The sequence below is a fragment of the Tympanuchus pallidicinctus genome, unplaced genomic scaffold, assembly GCF_026119805.1.
Source record: "Tympanuchus pallidicinctus isolate F22 unplaced genomic scaffold, pur_lepc_1.0 scaffold3, whole genome shotgun sequence".
NCBI classification, from domain to species: Eukaryota; Metazoa; Chordata; class Aves; order Galliformes; family Phasianidae; genus Tympanuchus; species Tympanuchus pallidicinctus.
Window position 1 is genome coordinate 3,970,627 of NW_026294747.1, and position 17,918 is coordinate 3,988,544.

Below are 17,918 nucleotides of genomic sequence, written 5' to 3' on the forward strand. Positions count from 1 at the left end.
GGATGAAGTCCAGAACTCAAAAAGCAATGAAATTTGCAGTCAGCAATGCTTGTGGTCCTTCCTGTATGATTTTGCATTTGTGCTCTAATCTGTTACTACTTTATTATTTTTTTTTTTCTTCATCTGCTTATTAGTCTCCTTATTTATTTACTTAACCCTCAGGGCCAAAAGAAACAAGGGACAATTAGGATTCAGCAGGCCTGGATATTAGAAGCTTTACAGCATGAATCATTTCTAGATGCTTTGTCATGCAGGGAGGCAGGGAGGTCTTTTCAGCAAATAGCAGGCTGGAAAAGAGAAAAAAGGGACATGGTAGGAATGTTTTGAGATAGGTGCTGCAAAGGGATCTGTTTCCAATTAAGTCTTTGTGAAATCAATTCATAGACAGCCACTCCCATTAAGGATAGACAACTGTCCTAATTCAGTCTTGAAGCAGTATCTACTAAATTAGTCTTTATAGAGTTCCTGTTCCAAGAAGTACATAAATGAATCTTAAAGACTTCAGGCAAATGGGAAGATGAATGAAATAAAAACTGAAAATCTGTTTTCCCTCTGCTTAATGCTTGTGCAGTGAGAGAAGAAAAAAATACCATGAGTTCATTCCATTTGATAGCATGTTTGGTGGGAGATGAAAACACAAACCCATTTGTAGTTTATGTAAATCTGTAAGAAGAATATATGGAGGAATACTGTAGAGAAGAGAATGTATTAGACTTAGGAAGGAAGATTTTGAAGTATGAAAGACCAGGTGAACACTGCTACCACCACTGTCAAAGTGTTTGATTTTTGGCTTTTATTTGAAGGAGTTGGGGTTATTTGAGTGTTTCTGAAAGCACTATTTAGTTCTTGTTCTGGAGATTATACTCTATAAAGAGAAAAGCCCTGCTGTGCAGTACATGGACTTCAGCACGTAGTGGAAAAGTGGTCTCTCTACAGGAGTTTGAATGGACAAGAAATAGTATGCTGACTATCAGGAACTTTGAAAATCCAGCTTCCATGACTTATTAATTTCAGATTGTACTGAGAGTGAAATAAGTTCCCTAGATTATTAGGAAAGCAGTTCACCAAAGTCTTGGGCTAGACTTTGACTGCTGTATGCTCTCATTTCTCAGCATACTCTTTCACTAGGTATATTCAAGCTCTATCTTTGAGTAAAGCTGTGTGGGCAACTCTTTAAGGATGTCTAAGGCCCATGTTGACATCTTATCATAGCTGAGATGGGAAGCTGAGAGCAGAAGCAGTACAGGAAGGAGAGGTGGAAGAAGAGCTGATGGATGGCTTCTGCCATGGACATAGGCAGATCAGTACCCTCAGGAGACCACTGACAGACAAGGCTGTGCCTCCTCTGGTTTCCGGTTTGTACAGTACTTTACATGGCTGATATTTGCAGAACATAATTGGAGAAAACTTTGCAATTCAATATCAGTGTGCGTTGCTCCACAAATCGTAGGATCGTTAAGATTAGAACAAAACCTCAAAGATCCCCTGGTCTAACCCATCCCCACCATGCCCAATAACCATGTTCCTCAGTGACACATCTCCATATTTCTTGAAACCTTGCAGAAATGGTGTCTCCACCAGGATACTGTTGTCTTTCTTAACTATCTGGACATACTTGTGGCTCATGTTCAGCTGGGTTTTTCCAGTAGCAACAGTAACACGAGAGTTAGATTTGTAAATCCTGTTCAGGCTGTCTTAAGATAAAGAACAGTAGAGCCATTGTATTGGCATTGCTTCTCATGTGGATTTTTTGCAAAAAGAAAAATTTCTGTCTGTTTATTTGGCTGAATTCAGAAAAGGGTGTTATTGCTTAGATGAGCAAATGCTCAGGGATGGTATCATTAATGAAGAATGGAAAAGGCCGTGTTTGCGTTAGTTCAACATAAGTAGGATCAAAAGCAGTGTTTGTTTCACAAAATTATATGAGCAGATCTGTGTGTTTTCTCTCAAGTAAAGTTTTAGATGAAAATAAAAATGAAAAAGTCAGTGAACTTGTAATTCTGTAGGCTGGGGACCCAGTTACCTGGAGAAGTAGAGCTCTGCTCAAACTTTGACTGTTGAACTGAAAATCCAACCATCGCTCAGAACAACATTCTAGTGATTTAAACCAAAAGCTACACTGTTTCTCCTCAAAGAGTTTATTTCTTTTTGAAGCATCATTTGCATCATTGCTAACAATGTTATGTTTTTCCCGTGATGCCCCTGGCAGGGTCTAAACAGCACTGAGACTACTTTACTCATCCCTGATCATCAAGTGGTAAGCAGTAAGCAACATTCATGCTTCCTTGCATGAATTCGTGTGACGTCTTCTGTTACCATATGCCAAAAAGTCCCTCACTAAAAAATTTTCCAGTTTCGAGGCAGCCATCCTTCCAAACAAATTGCTTTCTTAGACTGTTAAAATGGATGTGGCTTTTGAGTCTGTTGGCCTCATGACCACATCATGTGATGGCTTAATTGATGAATTCAAGGTAATTGAAAGGGTTCAAAATGGTGAATAAAATGTCAAAATTGAGAACTGTTGGTGAAGAAAACTGGAAAGTTTGCTTTTTTGTTATTCTTTTGGGTTGATGGGATATAGGGCATTCTGACTATGGTGTGATTAACTTGGGATCCCTTTTTATCATAACATGCAGGATTCTGAGTCAGCATGATACTTTAACACGTTTTAATTACTACACGTTGGTTGTAATTACAAAATACGTTAGAAAACAATCTCTGTTATTTTACAGAGGGGGAAGAAAAATAAGAAAACTTGTTTAACATAAGTGGAGAAGTACATGCTGAAGTGTATTCAAGTTGCTTGCTTACATGGGGCTCTGGTGTCTTCCATTAACATATATGCTCTGTTAGCATACTTTTTAGTTTTCTTGGTTCTGTTCCTGCTCAATAGTTTCTTTCATCCAGAGAGAGCTTTTTTCTGCACATTCAACTTGTAACGTGAACATCCTGAGTGTCCTAAACTGCTCTGAAATGCATGTTTTCAAGCTTTCGTGTGTTTGGAATTGAACACAAGTGTTAGAAAGATGCAGAAATAAAAATAATAACAATAAAAAAGGATGTGGGGCTTCTCTTTGTTTCTTACGATGGCAAAGGTTATAGTTTCTGATGCAACTTTGTACTTTGCGTGAAGCATAACTGGAAATGGGGCTGCAGAGAGTTGTAAATGCACTCTTTGGAAGTGGGTAAGTGCTTCAGTTATCTGGGTTGCTCAAAGGAAGAATATTGAAGTGAACCTCAGTAACAGATGTGACAGTGGCTTTGTTTAGTGTGCATTAACTATGGAGGAGTTTGCTTTTTCCTTTTCCTTGCTCTGTGTATTTGCAATTGTTGTGTAAATGTGTTTACAGGAGCTTTTTGCTTTTCAAAATTAGGTTTCATTGAATGGTTACATTTGGCTCAGCAGAACTCTAGTCTGAGCGTTACCTGTAGCTTTCAAGATGTTTTGCTCCATGGAGAGGGAAGTATTCACACAATGTACTCAAATTTGCAGTGATAGTGTTCATTCTGTTTTTAAGCTGTTGGGTTTTTCTTGCTCTTTCACATGTGGAGGTTTTTTTGCACCATGGTTCATTTTTAAACCTCTAGTTTTATGTGCTTTTCTATATTCTGCATTTCTATATGTTTTTTTCTTTCCTGCAATGGATTGTTAGTGAATAAATAGAATCATAGAATCACTTCGGTTGGAAAACACCTTAAAGATCGAGTCCAACCATGACCTAACCATCCTACCCTAACTAACAACCCTCCACAAAATCATGTCCCTGAGCACCACATCCAAATGGTTTTTAAACACATTCAGGATGGTGACTCAACTACCTCCCTGGGAAGCCTATTCCAGTGCTTACCAGCCCTTTCTGTAAAAAAGTGTTTCCTGGTATTCAACCTAAACTTACCCTGGTGCAACCTGACGACCCTTCCCCTTGTCCTGTCACCATTGAGAAGAGACCAACCCCGCTCTCGCTGTAAGCACCTTTCAGGTATTGGAAGAGAGCAATAAGGTCTGCCCTCAGCCTCCTTTTAACCAGACTGAATGGCCCCAGTTCCTTCAGTCTCTCCTCATAGGTCATATTCTCCAAGCCCTTCCCCAGCCTTGCTGCCCTTCTTTGCACCTGCTCCAGCACCTCCATGTCCTTTCTGTACTGAGGTGCCCAAAACTGAACACAGCACTCAAGGTGAGGCCTCACTAATGCTGAGTACAGGGGCAGGATGACTTTTCTGGTCCTGCTCACCACCCCATTCCTGACAAAAGCCAGGATGCCACTGGCCTTCTTGGCCACCTGGGCAAACTGCTGGCTCATATTCAGCCTACTGTCCATCAGTACTGTCCATCAGTAAATAGATTAATTGCTTTATATTGTAGTCATTCTGGTTTGTTTATGGTGTGTACAATAAAAACTGATTAGTGCATGACTATCTGAATTATGTAATAAGTAAATATTTGTTTTGTAAACTATCTTGCAAGCAAGTAAGTGAAATGTTGCATTTTTTTCCTTGTAATCTCAGCAATTTTTCTTACCTAATAATGTAGGACTGAGGTTATGCAGTTCTTAGATGTGCTGATGGGTGCTGTTACTGATGTAATTTAGCATTACTCATTGCTGGGAGTTCTTCATTGTAGTATAACTACTGTAGATAATATTGAGATTCTGCATCTTGGATTAGTGCTCAGTACCACTTAATTACTGAAATGACAGCTCTAAACGATCTTTCCACTCTTGAGATACACAAACTAGAAGGCAATGAAGGACACTGACCCCTGGACCTCCAGTCCCAGTGCTGCAGAGTTGGATCTTTGTGACACGTGAAGCTCTGGAGGGAGGAAGAGCTGTATATGGGAGCTGCATTTCTTAGCATGGGCCTCTGAGGAAGCTCAAGTTTTCAGAGTAAAATTCAGACAGAAAAGTATTGCCCTAGGCAGTTCTTCTATTTGTCAAGTCCAGACATAGAGAGGGCTGAAACATTAGCAAGGTGTGTTTCGAGGAAACTTCATTTTACATAATAGTTATCCCTTTCAGCGTTTAACAACTTGACTTTGTTGTTATGTGAGTGACCAGAAATGGAAATCTGTCTGAATCATGAGAAAATAAACAGGACTGAATCATCTGTGCCTGGTATAATGGCACCTGAAGAATAGACTTGCTTTTCCGCTACTTGTAGCGGAGCATGGAAGAAAAGCTGACTGTATTAAGCATGGTCGGATGCCTGTTAAGGTGAGTCAGTAAGGCTGAGGAAACATTTACTACAGCCTGTGTCACTCAGCTTCAGCCCAGAGTTGTTTCTCTGAGGCACTTTATTACGGTTCTCAGTGGTCACCAGCACTTCCAGCTGCCTGCTCTCCCCTGCTCTTAGTGGTGACGGTCTTGTTTGCTTTGGACCTGGCAGAGCATATCTGAAGCCCTGTGGGAGAAGGCGGCCAGGCCTTCTCCTGGAGTGCTTGGAGAGTGGTTAGCATGCGAGGAAGTTTGAAGGGAGCTCAGTTTAGAGCACAACTGCCAGCTGGCATTTATACACTTCATCTAAATCTGTCTGGGCAGGAGTCATTGTAATATTTGACAGCTTCACTTTGCGTTGAGCTGAGCTTTGTTTGTTTCCGTGCTGACATTTCAGTCTCCCCCGTGAGTCAGGAGCTCTTGCTGCAGGGCTGCACTTCGTCTCATACGGGGTGGCAGTCTGCTTACTGAGATTGCTGGGTGGTTAAAACCAAGGTTGTGTGCTCTAACATCAGGCAGGTGTCTAGGCAAGCTAACAATCACAAGCTCAACTATGATGACTGGTATAGTTAGTATGTGCCTGGTTATCTTGTAGTTAGATGAAAAGAAAATTTAGCCAGGTTGTTAGTGTGTTCAGCTCATCTGCCCAGATGCTATGAAGTCACTTCACTTTTAGAGAGATGGTGAGGCTGGGAAAATTGAGAAATTACTTCAGAACAATGAGTAGTCCTTGTGAATCTGCTTTATTCACCTTCTGGAAGCACTGGCACATGCTGAGCACTGGCACATTGATTCATGGAGTCATACAGTGACTTAGATTGGAGTTAGATTGAGCACTGGAGGTCTCCTCCTCGAGGCCAGGCTAACTTCAGATGTGGATCAGGTTACAACCATAGAAGGCTTGGCTTGGAAAGGACCTTAAAGGCCATGCAGCTCCAGCCCCCAGCTGTGGTTGCTGTCTGTGGAGCTGTGGATCCAAAGGATGGAGATGACACAGTTTGGGTAACCTGTTGGACCTGTTTCTGCTCAGCCGCTCCCTCAAATCCAGCAGGAATTTTCCTTGTTGAAACTTGTGACTTTCACCATATGCCTCTGAGAGAAGGCTGGTTCCATGTCCTCTATAATTCCTCACTGGGCATCATTTAGTTATCCAAAAGCTTCTTCTTGCAGTCTGTCTGTTGTGCTAGGAAGTTTTAATTTGGTTACTTGTATTACAGGAGAAGCCCATCAAAGACCATCTGCTATGATGAGAAGTATAACTTAATAACCGTGGCTTGACCATGATGAGTTATTTTGAACACAGTTCTGAGAAGACCTGTGAAGAAGTAAAATATAATCCATAGCGTTGTATGATTGGCAAATATAACCATTGCAAGCCATCACCATTTCAGGCATTTTAGCCCCATAAGTGCACATTTAGGCACAGAACAGCATGGATTCCGACACATCATGGAGAATAAGCAAACTTGGATGGCACTGAAAAAAACAGTACTTCAGTTGTGGGGAATGATCTAGTAACTATGCTACACAAAGAATTTTGGATGCTCATTTGGCAAGAGCTTTTTTGAAGTTGTCATTATATTTGTGTATATGGCTTTTGTTTGCTCATGAGGACAAACTCTGCGAGCATCTCTGCTTTTTTAAATTGGTGGTTGAGATTAGATGGTACTCAAGTGCAGCTTAGGGTTCACTTAACTGTAACATTGAATAATTATAATACTGTTAATACTGTGTAGATTTCAGTGTGGTTTTGTGTGCTAATCAGGCTAACAGCTGCAAATCATGCAGTTGTTTTGTTTTTGTTTTTTTTTTTTTTAACGAACAGAACTGTAAGAGCTGAACCAAAGAAAGAATACCATTCCCTTCCTCCTATTGGATTCCATGATTTTTGATTCAGGCATCTGAATCTTGCCTGATTGCATGCTATGTTTGTAAGCACTAGTATAGGTGGTGAAGGGGCATAAAGATGTACAGCATGATGGAAACACAGGGATTGCATTTATTTTTCAAACTTGAGCATATTTGAACATAAACACTATTCCTGGAATACATGGACATTATGCACATAGCCTTTTCAGCTCTGGGATGACATGACTGCTGTTTTCCTTCTGCTTTTCAGTGGATCCAACATAACATGGGTGTAATAGGACCATGCATGCTCCATTCATTACCTACTGCCTGTTTCTGTTTTCATATTGTCATCTTTGCGTTACATTCCAGAAAGTCTTCCTACTGTTCTTCTAAACTACACTAAAGTATCCAAATAATGGTAATTAGCGCTCTCAGAGCTGTTTAAAAACCCAAGTTTATTATCAGAATGCCAGGACACTTTTCCCTTTAATAAAAAGCACAGTCATGCTGTTTGTAGATGGTCATGCTTTTGCTGATACTTGGAGGCATTTCCTGGCTTTGTTAAGCACTGCTCACTGACACCAAGTGTGGGGTGCTGCTGAAGACATCTCCCTTTGAGACTTAGAGAGGGATGGCACACTAACTAACTACTTGTTGGTTATTCCAGCAGAGTGGAAGGAGATATAATCTGTTCCTGAAGCGGCGACTCAGGGTAAAACAGTGATGAGTGATATTGCAAGTGCCTTGGGTGGCTGCAGTAATAACATGCTTCACTGTGTGATGTCTTCTGTTAACTGGGAGTGAGGTTCACCATTGCAAATATTTTGTGCTTTTCCAGAGCCTTTTTTCACATGCATCTGTATATGGTTTAAGAAGGAGAGAGATGTGTCTCTCTGAGTTACCCTTTTTTGTTCCTGCTGTGCTAAAATAAAACCCACTTGGATTCTATATAACTGCATGCCAATTTGTTGATTGTCATTAAATAAAAGTAAACAACCAACTTCCTTAGCATGGAATTAAATTTAGCCCTGTGTTTATCTGCTATAGAGAGCTCTTTGCCATATGAACCTGGAGTCCTTTAGGCAATTTGGTAACCTGAATGTGGATGCAATTGTAAATAATATTACCTAATATTAATTTTCATAATAGAAGGAGGTAATTATCTTTCTTTGCTGAACATTAATCGTTCTAACCTATTACAGAATCACAGAATGGCACGGGTTGGAAGGGACCTCAAGGATCATGAATCTCCAATCCCCTGTCACAGGCAGGGCCATCTACCTTCACATTTAATACCAGACCAGGCTGCCCAGGGCCCCATCCAACCTGGCCAATTAGTACATAAGATCAGTGTTATTGATACAAAATTCATATATGCTGATAAATGAAAACATGAGCCTCAATAGTACAATCAGAGCATCAGTTTCCCTGTTGCATTAATGTGTCTCTTTTTTCCATCTGTTTTTTTCTTTGGGGAAGTAAATATACAATTTTGAAATACAACCACTGTGTCATTTGTGTGCCAGTTTGTACATGATCATTCCTGGGATGTAATTCTCTGTGGTAGCTGGCCTTAGTGACTCTTGTTGCATAGAAAGAGATGTATGGGGTTTCACTTCTTGCTGCCTGCTTCAAGTTGTTGAGCTGTGCCCTCCAAAGCTTTGGTGCAGAGTGGTGTTCCTAACTGCAGAAAATCTCATACTGCAGAATAATGCTTGTCTTGATCACTTGTGACACATTCTAAAAAGTGTGTAAGAAATGAAAGCATTGTTCACAGGCATTGCTACGCTAGCATGCATTGCATTTACTCTTTGTATACCAGCTATTTACACGTGATGTTTGTGGTTATAGTCAGTTAATGTGAAAATGATTGCAACTGCATAGAGGCCTTGTTAAAACTTGCCTTCAGCTATGAAGAAACTGAAAAACTGAGGCAACTTTAAGAAAACTGCTCTGCCTTTTGTTATTATAGAGCAACGGCAATACTTGACTCTTAATCATGTGCCCGTATCTTCCGCAGATCGATAAAAGACATGAAAGCAAAGATTCAATATTCTTCAGGGATGGTGTCAGGAGGATTGATTTTGTTCTCTCCTATGTGGATGATCTTAATAAAGAATGGGAAAAGAAGTTGGTAAGTTTGCTTTTTTGAGGTCTCATCAATTATCTATTGTAACCTAAATATCAGTTGCTAAGCCTTTCAAATCATTTCACTCAACTGGAACTGAACTTTGTAAAAAGATCTCTTAAATGTGTAAAACGCCATTCCGTGTACAGAAATTTGTGAAGTGTGCTGTTGCGTGTTTGGAATCAATTTCATTGGATTTTCAGGACTTCATTTTCTGAATTGATTTCTTAGTTGTTTGGGTCGTTCAATATGTTATAAAGTCAGTTTAATGCCAAATGATTTTGCTTTCTTTTAATAATCTTAGAAGTAGATGAGGCCTTAGTGAGCCTACATCTGTACATAGTGTTAATGGAGGAATTTTCTTCTAAGTACGATGTTATCCAGGTTACTTGTAGCAATAACATATATTCTTTTGTGCAAATGGGCAGCGTTTTGATTTTTCACCCTTATCTTCCTTTAGCAGAAAGAGAACTAGATTAGAATCCATCCAATTCTTCTTTTAAGACTTATTTAGGACTCTTTTGTTACTGAATAAGCACAGCATCTCTCTGAGCTTTTGCTTGGATTTTATTTGCTCTACATATGTTCCAGTAAAATACTTAAAGTGACTTTGATAAGGAACTTCCTATGGAACAAAGTACACTACAGCTGGAACAAGCAAGCAAGGGCTTCCTCTGAAATGTCAATTGGTGATCATCCTTGGGTTTCCCAGCAAGATCTAGTTGTCTGAATGGCAATATTTCCTGTGGCAACATAGGTTCTTACAAGGGCATGCTTTATCAAAACCATCTTGCTTATTTGTCAGGCCATAATCCTGGCTAGATTCCTTTTTCTACCATAAAGTAAAATGTATGTTAAAAAGAGTGAAGAGAATACCAGTCAATGCAGAGAGTGGAAATATATATTGATGCAAAATAAGTGAAAGCAACTCTTAAAATAAACCTTTTCCATTAATCATATTCAAATAGCACGAGGGAAGAAATGGGGAGTATTTAGGCAATACCTAACGCTGGAAGGAAGATGAGCCAGTTGCTCAGTCTAATTACTCATTTTTGTTGTTGCAGCATTTTCTTTCTTATTGCTCATTAGTGGGTGGCAGGAGTCTTAGCCAGTGTGTCATTATTTACTGAAGGAAAAAAAGACCATATGAAAACTAGCGGCTAATATTATAGTTCCTTTTTGAGGTAAAGATGCATTTGATAGGCAGAAGCCTCCGTCTTACGAAATTGCAGAACCTACTTCAAGTTTTGTGGGATTTAATTCTCTATGTTTCTTACCACAAGTGTTGGCAACTCCTTGAAAGGAAGCCTGTGGTTGTGTCTGTGCAGGTCAGCTCTGCAGGTGCCACTGGTAGGGCACATCACCTTTCACATGGTCCTTCAGAATCTGCAGAGAAAACAAAATGTACCCTGTATTTATGTCCAGCAAAGACCTTTGTACAATGAACATGCCTTAAATGAATGGAGGCTTTTGTGCTCAGGAGTACTGTGCTGTTGTTTTTTAAATATTGATGTAGTGCAGGTTGTGGAATTTGGTTGAGATCCTGTGCTGGCAATGGCACATTTTCTGTTACTGCAGCACAGTGATGCATCAAAATGTAACAGCTAAGAATGCAAGTGTTCATCAGAAGAGAAAAACAGTCTGACAAAGGGTTCTGTTTCCTTGTCAGGAATTATTCCTGGGGTGAATAACTCCTTTGTGTTTTTTAACATGTCCCTGATACAGATGCATGAGACCAGCTGTTCGTCTTCCCCCTTAGCTTCATGCAGAACAAGCACTATCACTTCTCTGGTGTTTCCAGAAACTGACCAGCTTGAAGTCTATTTTGTATTTGCCTTCCATAGTCTACATGAATAAATCCTAACCACAAGATCGCTGTATAAAAAAATCATTATGATATTTTGGTGAGACAGCAGCTTTCTTTTTCCTTAAAGAGCAGAGAATTAGAAGTATTTTATTGATACATTAAAATGTATGAGAATATGGAAAAAATAAATAACATTCCAAAAACATATCTAACAAATGATTCACATAGGACCAAGGCATGATGGTTATTTGTAAGGTTGGTGCTCCCTGCCTACCAGAAAGGGAAAAGTGAAGAGAGTGAGGGAGGTGAGGGTTTGATTAAGAAATATGTTGGAAAACTTGATGGCTTTATTCTTCTGTCATCAAGGAATGGATCTGTAATAGATTTTTCTATCCATCCTGGGCAACTAAAGATACAGTGCTGCATCTGCATTGGGTATTTTAGTGCTATTGGACTTTGGCTCTTGCCTTGTTAATCTTATCAGGGCAGTTTGTTGAGCTCAGATACGTAGAAGGTAAGGCTACCCTCCCCAAGCCCATCGGCTAGCCACAGCAGAGCTTGGAAAGCTGAGTGCTAGGTTGCTCTATACCCTATATGGGCCATAGTTGTCTCAGAAAATGGAGTTTCTGTCTTACTGCTGCTCCTGAGAGGTTTAAGAAATGTGCTTAAGCCAAATGTGAGGAAGGGGATTGGCCTGCCATCACTGTCTGTCCCACAGGGCTTGTTGTATCCCACTGGAATAGCAGGGCAGGGTCTGAAGTGGAACTCCAAATGTGTGCCCCAAAAGTGTAGCTTTTTATGGTTAAGGTAGTGAATATAAGATTGTTATACATATATATTAAAACACAAAAGAAAATGGCACTGGGACAGGGGTACTTTTTGTCCAGTTTAAGCCTTTGCTAACAATAAGAGGAAATAGAGTGGATAGAAAGCAGGGGAAATTTTTTTTTATTTTTTTTTTTGGTTTGTTTGTTTTTCCAGCAGATTGATTTCCTTTGAAAGATGGCTGTTTCAGGTGGCTGGGAACTACATTCACAAGTGTTTCAGGGAAGGTGGCACAAGAGAAGAGAGCAAGGTGGTAAAACTTCTACTAGGGCATTTCAATTTATCCTGCTATGTCTATAGTAAGAGAAGCAAAGTCAGACAGGGTTTCTGTGTCCTTTGGCTCTGCCAGTGATTAAGCTGCACAGGTTAAAGAGGAGCTGGCTGAGAGCATCTCTGATGGCAGAAGCCTGAGCTGGCTTGGATGTTGGATCTCCTCTAGGGTTTGCCAAGGAAAGAACACAGGCAGTGTGCTTTGCTGGGGTAAAATGGCATCCAGAATAGCACATCTCTTTGGATATGAAGCTCACCTATTTGCTAGGTTATCTAGTGTCTAATTTAATGATCAAATATATTTGGCAAAATGAGATATTAGAAATAAGGTAGAGCTTTGCTAGTAACATAGTTAAAGTATCAATGCATTTTAGCATAGATCTGAGAGCTGTTCCTCAGTTTGCATTCACTGATCCAAGTACTTTATGCAAACTCAAATGTAAATAGGGCAGCCTGCTCCTCACACACACAGTAACAGGGAATTGGCTGTAAACTATGCTGGCTTTTTTTTTCCTTCATGATGTGTGTGTTTAAAAAACATCATGTAAGACTGTGGTAGAGAACACATGACACATCATTGCAAGTTTTAGCAAGAAATCAACTCGTTGTCCATCTGCTGCTTTCTAATGAGGCCAGGGCTCAGTATTTAGTATAGCTTGTGGTTATTCTGGCACTTCTTCAGCAAATTTTATGCAATTAAAGGGAAATTAATTCAGTCTCTCAATAGGAGCAAAAACTGCTCCTGCGGAGAAAGAAGGGAGGAAAACGTTCTTGCCTGAAGACACTGCCTACAATTACTGGCAGAAGTGCAGGGCTCAAGCAGGATATCTCCGTGCCTGTTGCATACTGCCACAGGCACAGTTACTTATCTCTGCCTGAAGTCCATGTTGACTTGACACAGGCAGAGCACATTTGCACTCCCACATGATGATTCTGTAGCCTTATCTACCTGTCCAGCTAAGCTGTTTATGAAACACATTGAATTGTCTGCAATTGGTACCTGAACATTTGCATCAGGCAGGGTTATTGAACTGGAGACACTGTAAACGTTAACAGATAACATTAACCCCAAACTGAATGCTTCCAAAATTTTTCTTATTATCTAGTTTTTCCATTCTACTAGAAATATTGCTGGATCTTAATGATAACACTTGCACCAACTCAGAAATGCTCAAGACTTGGCTTGCTTGTCCACTTAACAGGATCACGCAGCATACAAACCTGTTTCTAACCAGTGGGTTAGGAGCAATTGTGAGTTGGCCAGCAAATAAAATGTGTTTATTTCTCTTCAGGAAAGAAGAAAAGAATTTGAGAGCAATCTGCAGAAGGCTGGTTTGGAACTGGAAACAGAAGACAAGAAGGTAGGAAAAGAACAAAAAGCAGCTTGAAAGAAACTAGTACTAAACAAATAGACCTGCAGATAAGTACTTAGCATATAGCACTTTGTTGCCTTGTAAGAAAAATTAACAAAAAGCTCTAGTAGATTTCAGTGGAGTGTGACTTACTTAAGTCTAGCTATATTTGTCTAGTGAAATTATTTTTCCAGGCATGTTCCTAAGGATTGTGCAAAGAAAGCCATTATGTTTCAGGAGGAAGTGACTGTTTCTGAATTCAAAACAGAAAGAAATCAGTTCCAAAGTAGCTTAAACCTCTGTGTAGGGTATGGTCACAGCTAGATGTTATCTCACCAGTTAGCAGCATATCTGGGAGACAGTGAATAGATTAACATCTGCTCACTGGATGTGGCAGTTCCCATAAGGACAAACCCTGGTGTAACAACTTCAGGATGTTTGATCTGTGTTACTGTTTGGGTTTTAAGTGGAGAGCAGAAGATGCTGCTTTTACAGTCAGTATGTTTTTAGATTTTTCTTTCTTCCAGAGATTGAGTGAGGCAAAATAAACTGTGATGAAGTCCAGGCTATACAGCCTTAGATGGAGATTCGTGGAGTAATATGTTACATTATCTGCTGGCTACTTTCTTCCGTGTGCATATATGTGACATGCTACGATGACACACATAGGGTGATGCCTCAAAATAAGATTATTCCTTATCATAGCTGCAGGGCTGTAATGGATGTTGCAGCTCTTGATAGTTTTGATCTGCTTTGCTGTATAAGAACTGCTCCTCCAGGAAAGAAATCGCCCTGAGAACCTGCAGGGCAGCTGGGCTGCCAAGTGGCCATGCTGCACAGTGAACCCTCACATTTCCAATGCCCTCAGCATGTAGTGAGCGTGCTTAGGCCTTGCAGTGCAAGGTGAATGTAGTCTGAAAAGCATTTAATGATGTAAAGATTACCTGCGTTAACAGTCAGCCATTCACATAACCTATTCAGTGTTTAAAACTTAAAGTCTGAAAAAAAGAGAAGCTTTCAAAACTGTAAAAAGAAATAAGCAGCGTCTAACAACTATACTGATAAATCTTGCAGTAAAACACAGTAATTCTGATGTCAGCTTTAACTTCTGTGGGACAGGAATCTGAAGATGGCAAAATTTACTTTGTGAAGATCCATGCCCCGTGGGAGGTTCTGATCACATATGCAGAAGTGCTGAACATTAAAGTTCCCATCAAGGAAAATGACATTCCCTCAATGGTGGAGAACCCCCTGGACTGCATGCTTACACCATTCAGGCTGCCTGAGAAGGTGATGCACCCAGAGCCAGATTATTTCACCGCACCGTTCAGCAAGGACAAGCAGGAGCTGTACCTCATTAATGATGAAAGCACTTTCTTCTCGCCGTCCATGAGAAACAGAATAGTACGTATGTGGCTTCTGTCCACTTTCATTTACACGTTGATGTACACTGACTGCAGGAATATATGTTCAAGGAAGGAGAATGTAAGCTGTTGTGCCTGTGGGTAGATATGAGGAAGCCTAGATGTCTGCACAGTTTTCTCAGAATGCTGAATTAATGTATTTAAAAGTGGCTCTTCTGCACTTCTGCAGAGCAGGTCATGCAGGGAAGGACCTTCTGAAGAACAGCTTTTTCCTTCACATATTAGTCTTGCAGATTACACACAGTGCACAGCCATTACAGTTCTGTTAAATGGCCTCAAAGCAGGAAAGGACTGAAATTCATGTGTTTGAATCTCAGGTTAATTACATACTTACACGATGTCCGTATGGAACAGAAGAAGGGAAGAAGAAGTTTGGGATTAAAAGACTGCTGAATAATGGCACCTATTCAGCTGCTTACCCTCTTCACGATGTAAGTATTCTAGCATTCCACTCTCTTGAGTATTTATCAATGTTTTTTATCTTTCACCTACTCTGACATTGCAGTTTACAGCAGAAATGAAAATGATGTGCTCAAATCCCTTCGGTTTGTCCTGGTAGTTGATGCTGTTTTGCAGTACAACAAGAAATATCTGCCAGTCTTACTGCTGGGCTTTTATGTTCTGAGAGGTTTCTTCCCACTGATGAGTTTCTAGGGTCTACTTTAAAAAGTCAGTCCCGTAATTTCCAGGAAATTTATTCCATAGTGTATTCCTATAATGTTTATGATACAGATTATGTGGTAATATGTTAGAAAGATAAATTTAAATTTATAGGGAGAGAGTGTAGCTGATGTGACTCTAGGCTGTACTACTGCCAGAAAGTACCTCCTACTGTTGGAAGCACCAAAACACAGTAAGTAGCAGTGCTGTGAAAATCTTTTCCATACATGATGAACATTACTAGAGTAAATTAGTGCCAGAATTTCATTTTGTGTGTCTTTTCATTCAATTTCAAAAAACCACAGCACTGAGTACATGCTAATGCAATGACAAGGGCCAGGGGACAGCTCTGACTTACATTCTCTGTACAGCTCTCAATAAAATGCTTTCAGCTGTGGAATTTGTAATGAAGGACTGCTTCTGAGCTATAGAGGAAAGGATTTAAATTTCCATTATTTTTCCTGAATCGGGAGTGAAATGGTGTTTTTTCTGTTTCTGGGAACTTGTGCAGCTGCATACACTGCACCAGTGTAAAGACCATTTGCTGCAGTAACCTACTGAAGCAAATGAGTATCATAGTACATGTGCAGCTCTGGTGTAACATAGCATGAAGTCTCCCCATACAGTACAGAATCACAGAATCACAGAATGGCCAGGGTTGGAAGGGACCTCAAAGATCATGAATTTCCTACCCCCCTGCCACATGCAGGGCCACCAGTACAGGTTGTTTTAATGTCTGTGATGTTTACTGCAAATGCAAATTATCTCAGAACATGCACATATGAAGAAGTTTCTTCTTAAAGTGTTAAAGGAGAGCGTGGTTGAGTGAATTGCAAATTATTTTAATTGCCTGTTAAGACATGTACATTATTAATGCTCACTTCTTTCAATTTAGTGTTTGAATCTGTCGATGAGCTGTTTTGCCTTTCCTCTGATTTGCTCACAGTGTCAGTACTGGAAAAAGGCAAGTGATCCAAACTGTGACAATGAGAGATACACGCTGTACATGGAGTGGGCCCGTTTCTTGCGGTTCTACAAAGAGCAGCCTTTGGATCTCATCAGGTAAAATATTGTCTCCTTTGTATTACAGTGAAAGCCGATTTGAATATAATAAGCTTACAGATCTGAATTTTTTCTTGCTGGGAAATTTTTATTTGGTGAAGACCTGGTGAGAATCAGGCACATAAGTGGGCACTGAGTACTTGGAGGAAGTAGTGTGTGTTTTAACTAGCAACTGGGAAAATGCTGTTCTGCAAGTAAAGCCTTATCCAGCCTAGCCAGCACTCCTGGAATTGATAGATGTGAAGGCATATAAGGAATATTTTTCATTTTATAATAAATATCTGCCACAATTTTTAAAGAATGATTCGAAATTTTCAAATTTCAATGTAGACTTGAAAAAATGTTGATGAAATCATTTTCTGAAGCTTGAGTCATAACTCAGTGTTCAACATGATGTTAAGCTAACCTTACCCAACATTTCTTTGATTCGTCTCATATCAGCTTAATAGCGACCGCATCACTGCATTCATGCAGCTGCCCTTCTGCCATACAACCAGGTCTATTTCTGTGATAAACTGCCTTTACATTCTAACTGTGTGATCAGAACCATTGTGCCCATTTCTGTGACTCCATGGAGAATGAAAAAGTACATCTTCATTTACATTATCCTCTTGGGAAGACAATGATTGAAGCTGGAGCTCTAGTGGAGGATGTGGGAGTGGGGAAGGGGGGTGAAAAGAAGCAATGTGTATTATTCGTTCAAATTGTTTGATTTGTTTTTTTTTGTTTGTTTGTTCTGTACACAGGAAGTACTATGGTGAAAAGATTGGAATCTATTTTGCCTGGCTAGGATTTTACACTGAGATGTTATTCCTTGCTGCAGTCGTTGGTGTAATCTGTTTTCTTTATGGCTTGTTTACAATGGATGAAAATATGAGCAGGTGAGTGTAATGTTAAAAATCTCCTGAGCTTGAAATGGTAAAAGCTAAGTAAAGCACAAACATTGTTCATGTAGAAAGATGGGTAATGAGCTTTTAAACTCAGCAAATAATTTTGTTTTTCACCTATCTGCGTTGACCTAAATGGTGGTCATTTACAGTCAGAACATTCAGAAGAAAACTGACTATTCTAACTATTAGAATCATAGAATGGCTTGGGTTGAAATGATCATTTAGTTTCAACTCCCCTGCTATGTGCAGTGTCAGCATCCACCAGATCAGGCTCCCCAGAGCCACGTGCAGCCTGTGGCCTTGAATGCATCCAGGGGTGGGGGCATCCACAACCTCCTTGGGCAACCTGCTCCAGTGTGTCACCACCCTCTGTGTGAAAAGATGCCTTTGAGATGCTCAGCAAAAGGTGCAGGTCTCTACTGCACTGGGATCAGAC

General features: G+C 40.1%; 1 protein-coding gene across 7 annotated transcripts in view; it reads left to right on the top strand.

Moving 5' to 3' along the window:
* ANO5 (anoctamin 5) overlaps positions 1-17,918 on the top strand; it is a 49,393-nt gene that overhangs the window by 14,538 nt on the left and 16,937 nt on the right. For 2 of the 7 annotated variants that reach the window (XM_052694349.1, XM_052694351.1), the window contains 8 exons: positions 2,210-2,257; positions 7,732-7,776; positions 9,085-9,198; positions 13,387-13,455; positions 14,566-14,850; positions 15,188-15,301; positions 16,426-16,592; positions 17,339-17,473. In XM_052694349.1, coding sequence (XP_052550309.1) covers positions 2,210-2,257; positions 7,732-7,776; positions 9,085-9,198; positions 13,387-13,455; positions 14,566-14,850; positions 15,188-15,301; positions 16,426-16,592; positions 17,339-17,473 — 977 coding nt within the window. The remainder of the gene's footprint in view (positions 1-2,209; positions 2,258-7,731; positions 7,777-9,084; positions 9,199-13,386; positions 13,456-14,565; positions 14,851-15,187; positions 15,302-16,425; positions 16,593-17,338; positions 17,474-17,918) is intronic. The other 5 variants (XM_052694354.1, XM_052694355.1, XM_052694350.1 and 2 more) reach the window with 4 other exon arrangements.